Raw genomic sequence first — 23,263 nt, forward strand, 5'->3', positions numbered from 1 at the left:
CCGATCATCTAGCAGCTCTTTGTACTCACCTTGTCGTGTCTTGTCCTCAGGCTCCAGTGTGTTTTGTTGATTCCTCTGCCCTTGTTCTTACAAGCCTTGAGCTCCTAGTAGCTTCCAGCTGTTCATCCCTCCGGTCCGGCGGTTATACGTACTTCTGTGAAACGTGACTCATCTGCTACTCATCCTGTCACTGCGAGTGAAACGTGACTCATCTGCTACTTATCCTGTCACTGCGAGTGAAACCTGTGAAACGTGACTCATCTGCTACTCATCCTGTCACTGCGAGTGTAACCTGTGAACCGTGACTCTTCTCCTGTTTCGAATAAAGCCTTGAGTTTACCCGCATCTGAATCCAGCCTGCTTTCTCCTGACAGAACAGTCTGACCAGATTATGGATTCAGCGGGATCTGATCCGCTTCGCTCGGCTCTCGTTCAACAGGGAGTGTTGTTAGGGCAGCATGCCACCCAGCTCAACACCACCGTGCAGGATGTGGACGATCTCAGTGCCCGAGTCTCCGAACTCCTCACACGGGTGGACGATCTTCAGCGAGAGGCAACGAGCCGGGGGCCCGTTCCTCACACCAGTATGTCACACGAGTCCGAACCCCATGCCAACAATCCGCCGGTCTACGATGGCGATCCTAACGCCTGTCAAGCGTTTCTCTCCCAATGCTCGCTGGTGTTTTCTCTGCAGCCCCGGCGTTACGCTAATGAAGAGACCAAGGTGGCTTATGTCCTTACACTCCTCTCGGGCCGCGCCCGCGAATGGGGAATCGCCGTATGGAGATCGCGGGCTCCCTGTTGTGCCACTTTCGCGGATTTCAGTCTAGAGATGGCCAAATTGTTTGATCGCTCTGCTCAGGGTGACGAGGCGGCGGCCCAGTTATCACGACTGTCTCAGGGGAGGAGCTCCGTCACTGACTATGCTATCCAGTTCCAGACTTTAGCTGCGGCATGCGGCTGGAATGAGAGCGCGCTGCGCGCTCGTTTTCTTGAGGGGTTGGATTTCGCCATTTCGGATGAACTCGCGGCCATAGAGCTCCCGCGGGAATTGGATAGGCTCATCAGTCTCGCGCTCCGCATTGAGGGTCGTCTTAGCCGGCGCCGCCAACGACGGCAAACACCCGCCCCGTGGCGCCACCTAGAGTCCTCCTCTGCCAGTTCAGCCGGCCGACAGCCCTCGGAGGAGGAGCCCATGCAGTTGGGTCGTCTACGGCTTACACCACGGCAGAAGCAGGAGCGTCTGTCGTCGGGGGCGTGTCTATACTGCGGCAAGGGAGGCCACTTCGCCCTTCAGTGTCCGTTAAAAGCCAGGGCCCACCAGTGAGGAGGAGAGTCCTGGTGGGCACGGTTCTCAGCTCAAGCTCTCCTGCAGCACGCACTCAGCTGCCGTTCCAACTCTCCTTCCAGAATCGTTTACACACTGGTCTCGCCCTTGTGGACTCAGGGGCTGAGGGGAACTTCCTTGACGCTGCCTCTGCTCAACGTTGGAGAATCCCACTTGTTCCTTTAGTTAGTCCCGTTTCAGCATGGTCATTAGCTGGCCGTCCCCTTACCACCATCACCCACGTCACTCCTAAGATAGACCTCCATATTGCTGGCAGTCATCATGAGCGGATTGAACTGTTTATTATTGATTCCCCTAAGGCTCCTTTAATTCTGGGACACCCATGGTTGCACAAGCACAATCCCCACATTGATTGGGTTAGTAATTCTGTTTTAGCCTGGAGTCAGTCTTGTCACGTGTCATGTTTGGGTGCTGCTTTTTGTCCTGTCTCTGTGTCTTGTGTTCCTCAGGAGGATTCCTCTGACCTGACTGGTGTTCCGGCGGAGTACCATGATCTTCGGGCGGTCTTCAGTAGGGCCCGGGCCACCTCGCTACCTCCGCATCGCCCTTACGACTGTGCCATTGATCTCCTCCCGGGCTCTTCTCCGCCTAAGGGTCGTTTATATTCCCTTTCAGGTCCTGAGAGAGAGGCCATGGACAAGTACATACGTGAGTCACTTCAGGCTGGGCTCATCCGCCATTCCTCCTCTCCCGCTGGTGCAGGGTTTTTCTTTGTTCAGAAGAAGGACGGCTCCCTGCGGCCTTGTATTGATTACAGAGGTTTGAATGACATTACTATCAAGAACAGGTACCCCCTACCTTTAATGTCTTCTGCTTTTGAATTATTACAGGGAGCTCGGGTCTTCACCAAGTTAGACCTGCGCAACGCCTACCACTTGGTGCGCATTCGGGAGGGGGATGATTGGAAGACGGCATTTAACACCCCTTCGGGACACTACGAGTACTTGGTTCTTCCGTTTGGTCTGACCAATGCTCCAGCCGTTTTCCAGGGACTCGTCAACAGCGTGTTGGGTGACATGATTAATCAATTTGTCTTTGTGTATTTGGATGATATTTTGATTTTTTCTTCTTCTCTCCAATTACACACCCAGCATGTCAGACGGGTTCTCCAGCGGTTACTAGAGAACCAGTTGTTTGTCAAGGCGGAGAAGTGCGAATTCCACGCTGAGTCTGTTACGTTCCTTGGCCATATTATTTCTACGGAGGGGATCAAGCCTGATCCCGCTAAGATTGAAGCTGTTGCCCAGTGGCCGGTCCCTGACTCCCGGAAGGCTCTGCAGCGTTTCCTGGGTTTTGCCAACTTCTACCGGCGTTACATCCGGAATTTTGGTCAGATCGCTGCACCGCTGACAGCCTTAACCTCCACTAAGGTGTCCTTCAGGTGGAACCGGGAGGCGCAGGTAGCCTTTGACATTTTAAAGTCCCGTTTTGTCTCTGCACCTGTTCTGATGGTTCCAGATCCGGAGGCCCAGTTTATTGTCGAGGTTGATGCTTCGGACGTTGGGGTTGGCGCAGTTCTATCTCAGCGTTCCCTCCATGATGGGAAGGTTCATCCTTGTGCATTCTTCTCTCATCGTCTCAGCCCTGCAGAACGTAACTATGACATCGGCAACAGAGAGCTGCTGGCGGTACGATTGGCCTTGGGTGAGTGGCGTCATTGGTTGGAGGGGTCAGCGCAGCCCTTCTTGGTCTGGACGGATCACAAGAACCTTGAATACATCCGTTCGGCCAAGAGGCTGAGCTCGCGTCAGGCCCGCTGGGCGCTCTTCTTTGCCAGATTCAACTTCACCCTCTCGTACCGGCCGGGATCAAAGAACACCAAGCCTGATGCCCTCTCTCGCCTGTTCGGTGCTCCGGGAGGGGAGTTTGCGGCCGATGCCATCCTTCCTGAGGGGGTGGTGGTCGGGGCCCTTTCGTGGGGTATCGAGCAGCGAGTTGAGGAGGCCGGTCGAGGGGTGCAGGTGCCGGGAGAGTGTCCGGCGGGCAGGTTGCCGGTGCCGGCTGCGCTGCGCTCTGAGGTCCTTGAGTGGGGTCACTCATCCAGGTTAGTCTGCCATCCAGGTATTCGGAGAACGTTGTCTGCCATCCGACAGCGTTTTTGGTGGCCTACTATGGCCGCGGATGTTAGACAGTTTGTGTTGGCCTGCCCCACATGTGCCCAAAGTAAGCCTGTCAATCGTCCTCCTGATGGTCTACTGCATCCTCTCCCTATCCCTTCCCGTCCTTGGTCACACATTGCCCTTGATTTCGTCTCTGGGCTTCCTCCTTCGAAGGGAAACACTGTAGTTCTCACGGTGGTGGATCGCTTTTCCAAAGCGGTTCATTTTATTCCCCTGCCCAAGTTACCCTCCGCCCGGGAGACCGCCCAACTGGTGGTGGATCACGTCTTCCGTCTCCACGGGTTACCGGTGGATGTTGTTTCAGATAGGGGTCCCCAGTTCGTCTCCCGGTTCTGGAGGGAATTTTGTACACAGATTGGGGCCTCTGCTAGTCTGTCATCTGGTTTTCATCCTCAGACCAATGGGCAGTGTGAGCGGGCCAACCAGGATCTAGGAAGAATGCTCCGCTGTCTAGCATCCAACAATCCGAGTTCCTGGTGTCAGCAGCTCTCCTGGGCAGAATACGCCCATAACACCCTTCCTGCGGCCGCGTCAGGTATGTCCCCTTTTGAGTGTGCTGTTGGTTATAATCCACCTCTGTTCCCATCACAGGAACCCGACGCAGCGGTTCCATCCGCCCTGGCTTTCGTCCAGCGCTGCCGTCGCACCTGGGAGAGAGTCAGGAGGATTTTGGTCCAAACCTCTGACAGAACCAAGGCTGCAGCTGATCGTCGCCGGTCCTCTCCTCCTACCTATGTGTGTGGTCAACGGGTTTGGCTCTCTACCAAGGATCTGCCTCTCCGGGCGCCTTCTCGTAAGCTGGCACCCAGATTCATTGGGCCTTTCCGCATCACCAAGGTGGTTAGTCCGGTGGCGATCAGGCTCAAGCTCCCTCCTACTCTTGGTCGGGTTCACCCGGTGTTTCATGTTTCCAGGGTCAAGCCTGTGTTCTCTTCCCCCCTTAATCCTGCTTGCAGTCGCCCCACCCCCCCACCCCCTCGTCTTGTGGATGGATCTCCTACCTATACGGTTAAGAGATTACTCGATGAGCGGCGTCGCGGCAGGGGGTTTCAGTATCTTGTGGACTGGGAGGGGTATGGTCCAGAGGAGAGGTGTTGGGTGCCATCCCGGGACATTCTGGACCGCTCGTTGATTGAGGACTTCCGGCGGCATCGAGGTAGGCCCCTTCCTAGAGCGCCAGGTGACGCTCCTGGGAGGGGGGGTACTGTCGGGTCTCGGGGCTAATCACCTGTCTTTTTGGTGTGGGTGTGTGTGTGTTGGGATGGTTTGACAGCTCACCACGTCTGCCTGTTTGTTTTCCCCGCCTCCCTTGTTTCCCCGTTGTTAACCTTAATTGCTCGCCACCTGTTCTCTATGTCCTTCTAATTTTTTCCCCTTTATTATTCCCTGTGTTTCTCTGTCTATTGTCAGACTGTTGTTATTCATACCAATAGCTCCGATCATCTAGCAGCTCTTTGTACTCACCTTGTCGTGTCTTGTCCTCAGGCTCCAGTGTGTTTTGTTGATTCCTCTGCCCTTGTTCTTACAAGCCTTGAGCTCCTAGTAGCTTCCAGCTGTTCATCCCTCCGGTCCGGCGGTTATACGTACTTCTGTGAAACGTGACTCATCTGCTACTCATCCTGTCACTGCGAGTGAAACGTGACTCATCTGCTACTTATCCTGTCACTGCGAGTGAAACCTGTGAAACGTGACTCATCTGCTACTCATCCTGTCACTGCGAGTGTAACCTGTGAACCGTGACTCTTCTCCTGTTTCGAATAAAGCCTTGAGTTTACCCGCATCTGAATCCAGCCTGCTTTCTCCTGACAAATAATGTGTATGTATGTATTCAGCATCGGTAGAGCTGATTTTACTTTGTATTGGACTCAAAATAGTACCAGACTTGTACAAAAATAAATGTAAATATCATGATAATAAAACATTTAAGTTATTACAATTAACAGGAACTCATAACGCTTAACAATATAAAGATACTAAACAGTGCAACATTAATCATTAGAGGTTTTGAATCTTGAATTTTGATGATCTCCCTACTCTCAGCAGCCAATATTTCACTGGAAGTGAAGCTGAAATAAGTATTGTGTGGGGGATGTCATTGTTCTTCTTCTTCTTCTTTTTTTACTTTACAAGGTTTTGTTCATAGTTTTTAGATTTAGGGCATGAGAACTGAAAATGTAATGGCAACATTTTCTATAGTAACACCGAGATGAGTCAGATCTGCTTGCACAGAGCTTTGCTGAGACATTATAGATTCAGCTCAGACCATTTAATCAAACACTGTTGTGTGGACCAGGGTCAGAAAAAAAAGGAAAAAGAAAAAAAAGGCAGTATTTAATAAGGGCTGTACTTCTTGAAACTGAGCCCTCCAGCAGACTAAGTGCAATTTTTCTTTGCTTTTAGCTGCCAAGGCATTTATGTGCATTGTATATAATACCAACTAGTTGATGGTGATGAAACTTGACTCATGTCCATCAGTACATTTTCAAACGCTTACAAAATAAATTGCAATTGTTGGATACTCACAAATAGTCATCAGACCGTGATGGCTGTTCTTCTTCAATAATATTTTACAGCAGACAATGCACTGCAGATTTGGCTGATTAGACTGCATTTGGAATAAAATAACTGGAGCTAATCAGCTGTTGTTGTGAAGCAGGCATTCAGAAATGTTTCCTTGCGAGCAGGAAGCATTGTAAACCTGAGGTCACCATGGCAACAGTGAGTTTTGGTGGCAGAAGCTCAGGTGTGTGTGACTGTATCATACTGGGCTTTGAGAACAATCGATGAAACTCACTGCTGAGCAGCTAAACCTCTAACCTACTGACAAAACAGACAATAGTCAATTTTAAATGCCAATTTTCACAAATGTCAGAGATACAATTGTTTCATTGGCAGTTTTTATTTAATTGTATTTGTTTGAAGCAACTGCGTAGTTTAGTGTCCCCTACAGTCAAGTGAGCGAAAGTCCTAATTTCAGTGGATAACGATACACATGCTTTTGTTGCATGCGTAACATTTCTTACCCGCTTCATAAATCTAAACACAAACCTGTCAAAGATGTAGCATGGGAAATAAACAGAAGCTGTTTGTCTCATTAGAAGTCAGTGTAGGATCAGACTGATTTTGAGACTGATATTTCAAGGTAAAATGTGTACTTGCAGTTACTCTGACCATCTTCTTCTTGATATAAATCTACTCTTCGTAAAATAAGCTCCGGCTCTGATGAAATGAAATCTAACCTTAATGCTACAGTGAAGATGGATCACATAGAAACCTGTGAGTGCTGTTTCTGTCTGCTTTATTGAGCTACATTATATATTAACATGCACTGTAGCAATAGAAAGATCATTATAGTTAATGGATAATGGGGTTTTTGGATCAATATGGTCTCATTCAATTGTGTAGAAAAGAGATGTCTGTGGTAGTAGCAGCTTTAAAAAGCCTTCTCTACAGACATACAGTCATTTAATCATTCACTCAACTGAAAAAAAAAAGTATTTCATGAAGGCAACACCACTATGTTGCTCAGAGGGGAATTATTTTCATTGATGGAACAACTTGCAATGTCTTAATGTAAGTTACTTAATATTAATATATTTTAGTGGTTTTAACAAGCCACCAGTATAAGGTGACACATTTACCAGTAGAGACCAGAGACCATTACAGTTTCCTTTAAAACCAGTACAATACCCATTATAACCAATGAAACCACTACAAATTCTATTAGGGTTTCAATTTTTTATTTATTATTTTTTTTCCAGCAGGGAATTCATTTCAAAGGTTGTTGAAATTGTGTAAAATGACAAAACAGACAATTCTGAATTTTCTGTCTCTTGTAGGTGTTTAACACAAGGGTGTTAAATCCAGAACCAAAGCAGAAGTGGCAAACATTAGCCAGATTTGGGCCAAATTTGTTGCTTCGCAAAAGAGTTCAATCATGTTTTATGCAAGCATGTGCAATATCTAGCACATTAGGTTTTATTTCACCTTTCAGGCTGATTAAAATATACAGAAATAAATACTTTTATCAGTTTAGGGAGGTGAACACCTTTCTCATGTTTTTGTTTTTGACATCAAAATCCAGAACATTAATAAGTCAGGTACTGTTTTGGTTCATGACTTTGTTGTCCATGTAAAATCTGAATCCTCATATAAAACAAGTAGACTCAGTGATGTATTTAGTATAGTGTGAGTATGACATCTAGTGACTACAAGGAGAACGGCATGACAGTTTTGAGGGGGGAATATTTTATATACATTTGTATAAATGGACCATTGGAAATCACAAAAAGACTAGAATAGTCAGATTTAGTTAGTGCACATGCATAAACATTGTTTTTATTTATATATTTACTTATCTATCTATCAGGTAAAATAATAATAATCATCATAATTGGTCTTGATTGGAACAAAAGGATAAACATAATAATTTTATTAGCAGCAGCACCAGTTTTTATGGGACAAATCTTTACTGCACATAGTCAACTCAGTCACTCAAAAAACTAAAACAACAACAACAACAACAAAATTCTATAAATCTATTTGACTGCTATCTAAGTAGCATATACAGCATATCTAAGAACTGATGCTTGTAATTCAAAAGTTTTTTTTCTGAAAGTTAACAAAGGAATGGAAACATTTCGCAAATTCATTTATCGATGTATTAAAATACCTGAAATTTAAAAAAATACTACCATACCATATATACAACCATATAGACATTAGAGACAATAAAATGACAAAAAAACAAATAAATTTAAACAAATAGACTTGAACAAAAAATTACATGAAAATGCAAAATATACAAATAAAAACGTATTCAAACTATTTTTTAAAAACTATAACTGTATCTAAATGACACTAAAATGGCTAAGCTTTTCACCATTTTTACTGTATATTCAGTGTACTCTTTCAATACATTGGAGGTCATACATTATTTAGCGTAAAGAATGGGTATATATACATTTTCAAAGTGCTGTTTGAAATAGTTTGGGTTTTTCATATGAACCCAATAAATCAAGTCATGTCTTGAAGTTGAGGGTCAAATGTCACTTAACTGCCATATTAAGTGGCCATGTCTTTAGGGATTCACTGGTCTTTCATTACATCCAGACCTACCACACGTCAGGCAAAAGGTCTACCCCTATATTGAATAGATGATCAATTTGTTTGGCAAATTCTATTTATGAAACTCCAGATATTTGGTTTTGTTGTCAGGTCTTGTGAAAGTGGGGTTGGGTTATTATTAGTGCTGGGTAATGACAATAATAAAAAAAAAAATCATGATTAATTGCATGATTGTCTGCAATTAATTGCATTGTTATTCACTAAACTAACAATGCATTCAAAAGTAGTATATTGTGCACTTTTTTCATTTAAAAGTATTGCTATGAAAAGGGCCTATCGAATATTTTCAATTCAAAACGGTGAATTTCATCACAGGTTCAGTAGTTTTTGCATCACTAGATAGTCTGTTACTATCACTCGCTAAACATTTCTATTGTAAACAGTTTTCAGAAAGTTAACAAAACAATGCCCTCCAACCGTGCTGAGCAAGCGCTTCTCTGCTGTCTTCACGTGTTATCGGAAACTTCCTATTTCCTATTTATGAAGTCGTGATTATGAGCTTGTTGCATAATTATCTGTTTGTGAATGCTGATGCGGTGACCCATGATTTGTCTTTATGTGTATTCAGTGGCAGTGAGTAGCAGACTTTCATAATAATAAAAAAACTGTTATCGGCATTGATCATTTAAAGCAATAATAACACATTAACTTGCCCAGCCCTAGTTGTTATGTAAAGATTATAAAGACAAACAGGCTCTCGATGAAAACATCAGGCTGAGAAGGATAAGAGCCCATGATAAACAAAGTTGTGAGCTGATCCCGCTAACAGGACTGAATTTGGCTTGATCTTCCACTTCAATCTCTTGATCACTGTATCGTCCGTGTTTGAGTGACCACAGTGAGCAGTTATATCTCTTATGTTTGTCCTGGGTGTTGAGGACACTTGTGATGTTGAACGTTCCATCAGAGTTCTCCAGGCTTGTGGTTGTAGAGTTGGAAGTCAGGTTTTTTTCATAATGATACCAGTTTATCATGGCCTTTGGGTACACACCACTGAAGCTACACTGCACTTGTTCAGGTCCAGCCATCGGGTTGGAGAATTCTCCAGGGCATTGTCCTGCGTAAATAGAGTCACAAACACGAGGTATAAGAGTGAATGAGGTGACGCTCAAGATCTTTGTCCAGATATATACATGTATTTAAACATATATGAAATATGCAATTCACATAAACAATGACTTAAATATATGATTTTAGATATGCATGATAATGTGACTATATTTGTGGGGTCAGGATGGTGTAACCAAATTTTGTAATAAAGTGTTATTGAAAGATTATTATAGAAAAAATCTCAGAAAATGCTGAAAATGTTAGAAAAGAAAAGTTAGCATTGTTAAAAATAAGTAAAATAAGTGATTGATGAGCACTTATTTTGATGATGATGGTGGAATCCATTGCTTTTGTCATACAACACAAAAATAATATTGTTTTTTTCTTGGACACTTAATTGCATATTATCACATTTATTATTTTGTTTCAACTTGATAGCTGTGCATACACTATGAAATTAAAACTTCTAAATAACACAGTATATCTACTTTTACATTTAGTCACATAGCAGACACTTTTCTCCCCTTTTTATCCATTTATACAAATGAGGACAAAGGAAGCAATCAAAAACAACAAAAGAGCAATGATATATAAGTGCTTAACACAGTACACGTAGCACGGGCTTTTAAATAATACAATAAATACAAAGAAAACAGATAGAATAGAAAAAGAACAGAGCAAGCTAGAGTTAGAGGTATTTTTTTATATAATACTAAAAATATATTTTTGTATAATAAATGAAAAGAAAATAGATAGAATACAAAAAGATTAGAAGGCTAGTTAGATTTTTTGTTTTTGTTTTTTAAGATTAGAATTAGAATAGTGAGTGTTAAAGTTAGAGGGTCAAATAAAGATGGAAGAGATGGGTTTTAAGTCGATTCTTGAAGATGGCTAAGGACTCAGCTGCTCGGATTGAGTTGTGCAGGTCATTCCACCAGGAGGGAACATTTAATTTAAAAGTCTGTAAAAGTAACTTTGTGTTTCTTTGGGATGACACAATCAAGCGACATTCACTTGCAGAACGCAAGCTTCTAGAGGGCACATAAGTCTGAAGTAATGAATTTAGGTAAAGGGGTGCAGAGCCAGTGGTAGTTTTGTATGCAAACATTAATGTCTTGAATTCTATGAAAGCAGCTATTGGTAGCCAGTGCAAATAGATAAACAGAGGTGTGATGTGTATTCTTTTCGACTCATTAAAAATTAATCTTCCTGCTGCGTTCTGTATTAATTGTAAAGGTTTGATAGAACTGGCTGGAAGACCTGCCAAGAGGGCATTGCAATAGTCCAGCCTGGACAGAACAAGAGCTTGAACAAGGAGTTGTGCAGCATGTTCCGAAAGAAAGGGCTTGATCTTCTTGATGTTGAATAAAGCAAATCTGCAGAACTGGACACAATGTGTTTTAGCAATGTGTATATAAACAGTATATGAAATATTTTTAAAATGAACTATGCTACATAAGTATTCAACATACATAAAACAAAGTTTATTCATTTATCAATTAATTTATTAATTGCCATATGCTTCATGACTACAGCTTTGGACTGCTAAATGGGTGGATGTACTGACCTATAGACACGTCAATTTTGTCTTTTCCATGTCCGGAGTCTGTCCTTATACAGCAAAAGTACGTGCCCATGTTTGCTGGTGTGAGATTTGAGATGGTTAATGTCAGTGCTTCCCCTGTGTAGTTGCACTCAAATCCTGGAGGGTTGTTTCTGGATTCTGGATCACATTCGAAATCTCTCTCGTCTTGTTTCTTCCAGTACACTTTAACAATATTCAGTGGCATTGATGAGCTGACTCTGCATTTTAAGACAGTCCTCTCATTGCAATTCACTGTCTGGTGGTCTAAAGGAAGCATCTTTACTTCACCTACATGCATCAAAAAGCAATATTAGCACATGTTGATTCATTTCTATGCATATTGTATTAAAAAGATTATTTTGTTATAATCAAATAAGCTTTAAAGATCGGAAAAGGTTTCAATTCAAATTTTCATATAATGAACTGTGAACAATTATTGCATGTTATGAACACGTTAAGAAATTTGCTGTAAAAAAATTAAATCAGTGAAAGGATGTTTCTTTTTTTGCTGTGCAAATGACAAGCAATGGGATACAAAATCAAAATCCTTTCTCAACTCCAAAACATCATTTTGAGGGTTAAAGGTAGAGAAAATCCAAGGCATTCAAGACTTTACAAAGTAAAAACGCAAAACCGTTAGTAACTTTACTTACCTTTGCTGTAGTCCGATGTCAAGAGAATAATTAAAAATGGCATTAGGACAAACATCTTCACTCTTAGAATAGAGCTGGAAGCTGTTAGATGTGTGCTGTTTGGAAGAGGAAAGAGATGTGAAAGTAGAGAAGAAAGTGCTCTCGGTCTCTGACTATGTATAGGGGAATTTTCTCCATGCTGACAGCATGTAGGTGCTTGCCCTCTGTAATAACGGCAGGATTAGTTCCTCCCTCTTTTCTATCTTCAAGCACTAAATAATGTCAGGCTATCTCTCTTTGACTTAATGGGGGTTTCAAGATTTCGAAAGTACCCATTGTTTCCTTATCAAGAGATTCTTTCAAACATCGAACACCATCTTTCATTTCCTTATATCTGGAATGTTCCTGCATTTACAATAATGTGGTATTTACATTGCGAAAGGCAAAAGTAAAGTTCCCGGGAAATGTATTGGGATACCTCTTGTGTAATAAGTTGAGAAACTCAAAAAGGTCCAAGAATTCTTGGAACTCTTCCATAAATTTGTCTTGGCTTTTGAGTTTACATGTTTTCAATATAACTTTAGCAGATGTTTTAAGTCTGCATGTACACTGGAATGGTAACAGTTTAGATTAGGGGACAAATTTTCACTATTAACTAACAGTTTTCCCTTACAAACTGAACTAAGTTTTATGTTTATTGACAGTAAGGAATTTAGCTGTTATCTTCAAGAATTGGATAGGGATAAGGGATCTAGAATATGTGCTTTATAAGTACTAATAAACAGCCAGTATGCTAGTAAAATGCCTTCTACTAAGCAGCTAGTTAACAGTGAATAGTGTTCCCTAAAGTGCTACACATATTTCAGACAGACAGGGGTGCTGTATTGGCATGCTGGGGCAATGTAGGATATAATGATGAGGAGTGGCTGAAGAGCCTTGATACAATGTTTAGACATTCAGCGGTTCATTTCAGGTCTTCGTGAAATTCCCACAGAGCTGGAGCATGTATCAATATGACGGTATGAAGTGGTGTTTATGTAACGGAGAATGATATCATGATATAATTTCTTGCTTCTTTGCTTCATAGAGGCAAAGCACATTAATCATCAATCATGTAACTGATCTCTCAGAGTGAGAAGCACCCAGAAAGATTCAGGATAACGGGGGGATTATGCTTGTGCTCATATTACAGAGGCTTACTCATCTGGATCCAAGCCAAAAACAACAACCACAACACTCAACAAAACACAACTGAAAAAAAAAAAAAAAAAAAATATATATATATATATATATTCTATATTCTTTCTGTCTGTCTGGTTTGTTAGATTGGTCTTTGTTAGCTTTTATGTTGAAGTTCCTTTTTGATGATCTTGGCTCCGTCCAAAATGTCTGAATGTCTGAATCCAGTGTTTTCACTTTCACTTTTTTCACATTCACATATAGCATTAATGAATCCTTTGCTGCCTATGAAATCCCACACTCATGGGAAAACATTAGCGGGTTAAGTATGGCAGTATAATCTTAGTAAAAAAAGGGGCAAAGTCATACAGTACGTATCCCAGACCCATGGACTGCAACTATATGTGCTCACTAGTGCAGGCATGAGCGGGTGTTTTCAATTCATCCTGAGGTGAAATCACTGTGAGGCAAACAGCTAGACAATCAAAAAGATTGAGAAATATAAACATGCAAACATGAAAATGAATAAGTGAAAGGAACAAGAGTCAAGTATGGGTGAGGAATGGAGAAATGACGCAAAGAAAGTTATATTGTGTAACCCCTGACAGGTCTTATCATACTCCCCCAGAAGCAGAACTGTGAGAACGTTTGTTAAGCTGAGATTTGTGAGGTTAATGATAAGTGCGGAGAAAGAATGTATAGAAACTGAGTTCCATAAGGTGGCTTCTCTAAAACAAACACTGATCTCTATGATGGTGGGATCATTTTAACCAGTAAAACACCAACATCTGATGCTCTGCAATTTTCAGTAATTCTCTAATGTACAATCGTCATTTAATTAGTCACTTAATTATCTCATTAACTTTCACTCTTTGAGGGCTTTGAACTTTCTTGTGACTTGAAAGGAATGACTTGAAAGAAATCAGCTGGCTGAATTCGTGGGTAAAATAAACATATGACAGGACCTTTTCTTTCTGACCCCTGGATTATCCACCGCAGATAACTTATAATATGAGTAATGCTTAATGTATAATTAATTCTAAAGTGAAGATCATTGTAACCCAGTAGTAATGACTCAGTAATGTGTCATTTAGAAGCAGTTACTAATTATTTGGATCAGTATTCTAAAGTGAAAAGTATGATAACTGCTAAGAAATGACTGAAGTCATTTTAAGCATTTGAGTTTTTTTGTATTTGGAATGGTAAAATGATGACTCAGCTTTACTACATCCCTTTTAATAAATTTACTAGATATTTGGAACACTATTCTAATGTTAAAAGCATGACTCCCTTGTAATGACTCAAGTGTTACCAAATCCAGGAAAAGGAATCACAACCTTACAAAAACCTCAAAAGCTTACTTGTGAAATAAGTAAAAAATAAAAATAAAAAAAGGGTTAGGGTGATGGTCTATTTCATGTCTTATTAACAAGACTATTAAACATCTCTGATTAGCACATTAGTAAGTAATAAGTAACAGCAAGCAGATTAACTAATCAATAACTACTATTTTTTCACTACTTCTCAAAGGATTACTAAGAACTACTTCATATTTAATGTGAATAATGCATAAATTTGAATTCTAAAGTAAAGATGATGGTAACCCGCTAGCAATGATTTAAGTATTATCTAATCGCTCAGAAGCAACTGTTAATTATTTGAAATATGCTCTAAAGTAAAAAAAAAAAAAAAAAAAAAAAAAGGAAGGAAGCATGATAACTTTTAATAATGACTGAGGTCATTTGACATGATTTTCCGGCCCAAACCAGTTACGCAATGGTAAAACCAATTCTAACCCTATGTCTTATTAACCCTAACCCTAATCCTAACTAGTTATTAAAGCATTAACATATTGAAGTGTTACTCAATTATTCCTTTGTAGTTCCGGAACAGTATTCTAAAGTATTACCTTATTATAGTGATTTACTTCATATTTATTCTTTTTTTCTGCACTGATGTGTCGCTGAAAATGAGTGCAGATTGGGTGATATTTGAAAATGGCACTCATGAACCAGTAGATGACACTGTTGCTCTTTTTATATCCTAAAGTGCAAAAAGTGCAAAGACCCACAGTAGGATAAAATAAAATAAGAAAAAGAGCTTGAATTTTTATGTTATTAATATGTAATAGCATGTGCAATTAATATGTAATTAAGTTGTACATATATACATGTACATTAATATGTATGCTTCTTCCCAGATAATGTTTAATCATTAAGGTGATATCTTTCAAAACAGACTAAATTTGTTTGACGGTTTTTACAAATGAAGTGCTTCATAGCCAGTAACTGTTGTCAGTTTGACAACTGATTTATGATCCAAACATCCCCTAAGCTTTCTTTCAAAGTGCTTCTAGGGACCTTCTAGGCAGGGGAAATCCCTGGATGATGGCAGGATTTCTGATACAGATATAAATTTCTTCTCATTCATTACCATTCCCTTTGGTATTCTGACCAATAAATAGTGAACTGAGTTCACAGGATTGTTGCTTTCATGATTCATCACTTGTTTTTTACATTTTCTTTAAAAAATGGCCAAGTCTTGCTGAATTTGGCCTAAAACCAGCTTTAAATGGACCTCCTTTAGCAGGAGGCTATGCTATCAATCTGTATTTGAGTGTTGTTTCCACCCACATATTTTAAGCTTAATGAGACTGGCATGTTTGTTAAACAGTCAGGATTATCATTAAATCATTCATCATTAAATCATTAAATAACTGTTGTGTGTCTAATAGTAATACCAATAACTGTTAGTAATTAACAAACAAGCAGATAATTTCCCTTGGGTATAATGTACAACTCACTTACAGGCCCACATCTTCTGATAGAAGCTTGAAAACACATGGCATAATGATATAAACCTTTGTGATTTGTGCTTAACAACAATCACACAAAGCTATTATATGACTACAGAAGACATGGACAATAGTTCAGTTGTGTCTTGACAAGCAATAGTCATTGAAACAGCAGCTTAGACATTCTTCAAAATATCTCCTTTTGTATTTTCCACAGAAGAAAGAACAATTGGGTAATAATGAGAGTGAGTAATAATAGAGTTTTATTATATATATATATATATATATATATATATATATATATATATATATGAAAGCTAAACACTGGGGGTTTCTTAAAACTGACATGACTTATTTAGACTTATTGTGCACTGTGATCTGGGAAACAGTAGTTTTCTCTTATCTTGCTCTCTGCCCCTTCCATTAGTAATGTATATCATGTATCTAATGGCTACTCATGGCCATTCTTGGAAATTCAAAGTAGTATATGTATATATACATATACGGTACACACACACACACACACACACACACACACACACACACACACACACACACACACACACACACTCTCATCTTCAATGGTGAACTTGAACTTTTCTGATAATGTTGGCACATTATACTGTACATCATATATATGGTAAATTATGCCACGCATGTATATATATAGTGTCCTGAAGAAGTGATTTATCTGTGTGTGGCAAGAAGTGGTCAGGTAGGGGAGGGGACCCACCAAAAGTGGATATACATCGACTACGCCACCCGGAATATACGGGACATAACAGCCCTACGAAAGGGCACACAGGTTCGTGGCCAACAGCCAGGGTGAGCATGGAGACAGAGATAGTATAAAACATTTGCAATTTATTTATATGCAACTGTAATGGTTCAAACATTGGGTTTTTTTTTTGGATACAATATAAAACATGCCTAATACACAAGTCTACCAGTTACAAAATGACCAGGAGGAGAAAAATGACCAGCAGGGGCCTTTTGGATTATCACCTCACACCATACCACAAACCACTCAATTGTAAATGCAATGCAATTGGCCAAACACCACACTACCCCAAGTGGACACACTGAAAGTATAAAACCCCTGCTTTAAAAGTGCTTTAAAAACCCTACTCATAAATCACATAATTAACTGGTATAAACTAAGACATTCATATCACAACAGTTAAACGGTTACACAACAAACATTAAAAACAAAGCAGCAGAGCAGTCATACTGATGTACATTCGTCTTCAACCAAGGTACTGGAAACCCCTGGAGGTGTAGTTACACCTGCACACAAGACCACGGCTGCTAGCATGCTGAAAAAGGCCTACTTGCGACACCAACTGGGAGATGCAACAAACCCTATCCTTTGTCCATGACTTTCCACAATGATCTAGTACCCAGGATGATGCATCTTGAGTAATCAAACCATTCCCTTTTTAATAGGATCAATCCCAACACTGATAGGTTCATTGGATTTAAACCATTTTAACCAATGACGAAGGAGTAACACTGATAGGTTCCCAGGCTGGCATGACGTCAACCAATCATATCTGGGCTAATACCTTACCCTGCTACATGTGCAATCAAAACTCTGAATAACAAAAATAATATAATGCTTCATTTGTAACAATGAAAAACTCAACTGAACTAACCCTAATCTAATTTAGTCCAGACTGGATGAAGACTGTAGGTTGCCTGGTCAGAACAACAGTGTATATAGTATTTATTTATTCATAAAAAACCTTTGTAATGTTCTGTTCTGAAGTGGACTTCTGATACTGATTAATATAAATGTCTTTTTTTTATCCAATTCAAAGTATATTGGGAGCTATTGTACATAATGCTCTTAATGTTTTGCTTCTTTTCCCAACCACTGTAGCCTACAAAATAAATAAATAAATAACAGCAAAACCAAAAAAAAAAAAAAAAAAAAAATTAAAATATGTTCTTCGGGGCATGAAAACATCAACAATTCTGATTTTTATTGAATACACCTGAGATGCTCAATATATGTGTCTGGAAAAATGCAAGTTTTTTATTTATTCATTTTTTTCTTCTGGCTTTCTGAAAGAGGAATAAAATGTATTGCAAACCAGGAGGACAGTGTCCCTTGTGTTACACTGAATTCAAACACATGGCACTATAATATCTAGACATTCAGTGGTAAGTGCCAGTAAAAAAGCAATGAAACTAATCCTTTTTGGAGATTCACAGATGTCTATGAACTGTAACTGTGAGGAAAATAGCTGCATTAAGCTTATGTTTCACAGAAACAACATGACACAGGCTAAAAAATACATCCTTAAAGAGTGTCAGTGAAAATTACAAACAAACAAACAAAACAATCAAACAAACAAATAAATAAATAATAAGAACAAGCCCATAATAAACTTGAATCCAAACGAGTTATCTTGGTAATAAGCCATATACCAAAAGATTGTGACCTGCCTGCTAAATAAACTCCATAATCTGGAGCTAAGCTCAGACAACAAACCTAAAAAAGCTTAAAAAGTGTTGCATATAATATGTGGACATGTCAACCCTTCATGAGCACACTCTGCCAAGCAACCTTCCAAACAAAACATCACGACTCTGCTGATGGTGGTTTAGTCAAAATCGCCAAACATAATGAGTGTTTTGTTACTGCAATTTTTATTTGGGCAATAATTGCATATAACAGCCACTGGAGATGCTAAAATATTGGCATGATTACAACAGTATCAATCATCACAATTTTGAGAATGAGTTCTGTTCTGTATACACAACGAAACTGCCATATGTGGTACTGTATCACATACAGATGCAATGTTTTACAATGTAACCTTAGTCTTAACAGTTATATCGAAATTCATTAGACCTCTATGTCAATCTAGATCCAAATTTGCCATAATTCTGTGCATACCAAAATTTGACACTAGTAGCTCTTTGGATTTTTGTTAAAAAAAAAGAAGATGGCTACTAAAGTAGACAGAGGAAAGTGTTAGGACTCAGCTCTATACAAGCAAAACTTGAGGGTTCATACATATTTAAATACCTTAACTCTTTCTCCCCATCTTACTTATCATCTGCTTATAAATTTGCTTAGTTCTGAGGCTCATAAATGCATAAACTGACCTTGCCTCTATATTTGTTATTGTTCTTTTGAGCATATGGGTCAGTTCTGGACCATGACCAGTTCAAACTTAAATCTCTTGAGGGTACATTAAGCTACTTTGTTGGCACTCATGGCTCCCATGCTGGAAACACTGGTTTGAATTCTGCCAAGAGCAAGTGAGGTGGGTAGAACGGGAGGAGTTACATTGGTGCCATGGCCAGCTAGTAAGAGCTGTGTGGGTAAACCTCACTTCCCTGATCTCAAGAGGTGCACTATAGCCTGACATGTCTTTTGTGGCCTTGTTAGTGCACTCACCTCACATGCCAAAAAATTTGGTTTGAATAACACTTGAAGCAAGTGAGGAGGTTACATTGGTGCCATGACTCGTGTGAAAGTGAGGTTTAGGGGATGAGTGTAATGGAGGCCATCTAGTAAAAGTTGTGTGGTTAAACCTACACTAACTTTCCTGATCTCAAGAGACACACTAATGTGCTATTGTGCTCTTAGTGCTCTTGTTAGCATGCCAGCCTCAGAGCAGCTTTCATATTTTAGAATTAAAGCATTAGCTAAACAGAACGTTTGAGACGTGAGGAAGTGAGGTGCTGCAACAATGTGAAAAGTGTTTTTGGATAGATAAAGCATGAAAACTTTTGTAGTAAACCCCAAAAAACCAAATCAAGATTTCCAAAAAGGTCATAATAGGACCCCTTTAATCAATCTGAATAAACCAATCCGATTTTAGATTCTGAAACTTTGTAATTTATTTCACATATTCATTTACATGTGCAGGACATTTATTCTGAACCAAACTTCAGCCCATGCCATTTTCAGATCTAGAGAAAGCCACTGTGTTAATGTTACCAGAGCATAATATCTAAATAGGAAGCTGATATATAGGTGGAAAAACTATTGCGAATACTGTATATAGTAAATATTTATTCTCTTCCACTTGGTTTGATGTAAATTACCACATTTGTAAGCCATAAAACAACAGACATGGAAGTTTTCTGATTGAGAAAAAAAGGTCAGATTCAGCTGTTATTAATTGATTTACTAATTGATTTTTCAAATGATTTAGGGTCTGTCTGATTTGGATATCAAGTTGGATAAATTGAGCCATGAATCCGATTATTAATGGGTGATTTTCATGTAAAATGTTGAAACCATTTTGGTTTTGTTACCCTTAATACACCTACAAAGAGCACAGTATAACATGAGATAAAAATAAAAATCCCAAATGACTTACAGAATAAATGTCCCTCCACTATAATGAACACCATGTATCAGAAGGTCAAAGCACCCATGGGAATGAAAAGAAATTAGACATCCACTGAACTTTCCAAGGATTTGACGAAACATTTGCATTGTTGTGATGTGGTGCTACTGATAAATGACTCGCCTTTGACATGTGATTAATTACAGAGCCATTGTTTGGTGAGGAGTGCTGACATTTGGCTCTGGTTATGGAACACTGGTCAGTGACAGCGTGTTTGAACTCTTGGAGCATCTGCAAAAATAATTTGATTGAACTAAATGGAAAGCAATGGGCTGGGGATCTGCTGACGCCGTAATGGAAAATTTCTCCACCTGTGCATTTTAAGCAAATGATGTAGAGCATTAATTAGTATGATGCACCTGAATCAGCACTGACAAACATCATGCGTCACTGTATAGTATCATTATACAACATAAACCAATCGACCACTGCCAAAACATCTATGATGTAATATTTGCCTTTAAAAATAGATACTTGTAAATTTTCATCAATGGAGAATAAAACTTTTTAGAGCCAGAGGATATAGCATCTTTCAACAAGCTGGCTTGCAAACCTTGATACTTTATATGACACAAACAATCTAGTGGTGATCTTTAAATAAAAATATTGTGCAGTACGTAGACCTAGACCCCAGGATCTTTCCAAGAGTTGAAGCCATTAACATTTCTATACCGTACTGCTGCAGTGGGTGGCAGAAGTCAAATGTATGCTATTCCCATTATCAGGAAGTGCTGCCCTTGTCCTTTATATGCAGATGAAAGACAGTGATGTGCATCGAGGCAGGTTGACAGGCCCTCACAAACACTAACCCGCATGACAGTGCTGATTGTGGAGCTGTAAGGGGCAGTGGAGTGTGTGATGGAGTCATCCGCTGTCTCTCAGCCTGCATACTGATGGGCTCAAATTATAAAGATTTCTGCTCAAAGATTTGTTCAGTTCTTTTCTTTTCCTGTTTGGTCTCAGTGAAGTTTTCCACTCTTCTCTTTTCACCAAGTCACCTTTCCATGTTCTGGGTTCTTTCTAATGCATGAATGAATCTAAATGTAAAACCACATAATACCTTGAAATGGATGAATAAATAAATAGATTTGAATAAGATGCTTCTTAACCTCATTTCATAGGTCCCTATACAAAGGTGTCAAAGCTTTATCCTACTTTTCACAGACAGTTCTCTATAGATTTCGGAAGCTGACACATACATCAGAAATTAACTATATATCACCAAACTAGAAACATACTTAAAGCATTCACACATCTTCAACAATCAAAAAAGTCTGACAGAAAAACAAGAAAAATTATCCAAATGAGCAACATAATGTCTATATCCAAAATGACTGGCCATGAACTTAAAATGTGTTTAGTCTTCTGGAGTTACTCAGGAAATCTAATTTGGAAATGTCTTTCTTTAAAATGCTGCTAATCAGGACCTCACCAGGAAGTAAATAAGATTGTCTAGCATGTGAGTTTGTGGGAGAGTTTTACCTCCTACTATTAATTAAGTTTTTAATGTTCATGTGGAACTACCTTGGTGTTCATTAACTCGTTGCCACAGTATGAATCCTCTATAATAGAAAGAGATTAACATCATAAAGTAAGCTTTGCTTATTTGTGTGGATGCTATCACAAGGGAGTCTACCCTGATGAAACTAGCTTAAACTAGACAATGGTGGTTTTCTGGTCTTAAATGTTAAAGTCCAAAGCCCTTTTAAAACTATGCAGGAAACTTAGGCCATGATAAATGGCCAGCCAACAATTCTGGGCTTGAGTAAACTGCATTGTTCTTATTTTAACTTTTGGTGACCTGTTACAACATCTTTAAACTAGTAAAAATATCTAAAATGTAATTTCGAATTCCCGCTACACTGAACATTTTAACCTAAATCTTAAAGTGTACGGAAAATGTAATGGGTCAGCTATAACAATATTCAATATTCAAAACTGTCACAAAATATATGAAAAAACTCATACTGTATAATGTCACATATTTCCAATACTCTATTTTCAATACTCTAAGATTGCAAGAATGCAGACGTCATGCCCATGGACCATTGCCTAAATGTCTGAATGTGCAAAAGGCAAAGAAAATGGATAATACTTTGGGAGTTTTTAAGTAATCATCTGATTGGTTGAATTCTAGAGGATTTTCCAGGGGACACACATATCATTAATCTGGAAATAAAGCTGTTGTTATGCCAAACTCTGTTGTTTTTACAGTTGTAACAATAATTGCTTATCGCTTATCAACTTAACACTGAAATTTGAAAAAATATATACCTATTAGGTTCATGGCATTCATTGTGCTCCATTGTTGGTGTAAACTTGCATGACCTTCATAAATGAATGATTCATTATTTGCACGCAGGTCTGTTATTGTGGGGATATCTACATTTTCACAGCATTTCTAACCAGATTATGTGACCAGTACTCTAATTATGTTCAAGTTCTCATCAGGAAAGAAGTAATTTGTTTTGTGCAAGATGCTTTTATGACTAGAACATTCTAAATAAAAATCTTAATTTTCATGTGTCACCACAATGTGGCCATCATTGATTTATTTTTATTTATTTTTGAAGCCCTGTCTTGTCAAAAAATTTACTTCACACCCCCCAGTGGCATCCTGAACTTCTAGTATAATTTGAACACTCAAAAAATCTACTACTGACATCCAGTCAAACAACTAAAACAGCGGCCGACTGTTCCAAACAAGAATTTGTTTTGCCAGAGTGAAATGAAGCGAAGCTGCAACTGGGGTTTAGACTTGTAGTCCCTGCTTTCTGAAAACTAAAAAAAGTCCTGTCAGCGCAGCTCCTTTGCATAAATGTATGTCTACAGCACAGACTTGCTGAGTTAAAGTGTTTCTTCATTACTGGAGGCCACTTTTCTTATTTCCAGAGCTGTCAGGAGTCATGAGAGCCAGATGAGATGCTGAAGAGATGTGACAGAGGTTGTCTGCTCTAATAGATGCTAGCCCATGAGAGCAGATCCATTTTAATCAGACTCTGTGTTAATGTGTTAATGAATCTACCGGTAGAGCTCCAGGGGGAGAGGCTAATGT

At 39.5% G+C, this 23,263-nt stretch overlaps 2 protein-coding genes across 4 annotated transcripts in view; both read right to left on the reverse strand.

The window, feature by feature from the left end:
- LOC132140709 (NACHT, LRR and PYD domains-containing protein 12-like) overlaps positions 1-23,263 on the reverse strand; it is a 538,723-nt gene that overhangs the window by 142,031 nt on the left and 373,429 nt on the right. The window lies entirely within an intron of this gene.
- On the reverse strand, positions 8,173-12,074 carry LOC132109732 (tyrosine-protein phosphatase non-receptor type substrate 1). Its single transcript, XM_059516080.1, has 3 exons — positions 11,884-12,074; positions 11,213-11,518; positions 8,173-9,652 (listed from the first exon to the last, which is right to left on the reverse strand). The coding sequence occupies exons 1-3, from the start codon at positions 11,936-11,938 to the stop codon at positions 9,273-9,275; spliced, it is 741 nt and encodes a 246-aa protein (XP_059372063.1). The 5' UTR covers positions 11,939-12,074; the 3' UTR covers positions 8,173-9,272.

This window comes from Carassius carassius, chromosome 1 (assembly GCF_963082965.1).
Source record: "Carassius carassius chromosome 1, fCarCar2.1, whole genome shotgun sequence".
NCBI classification, from domain to species: domain Eukaryota; kingdom Metazoa; phylum Chordata; class Actinopteri; order Cypriniformes; family Cyprinidae; genus Carassius; species Carassius carassius.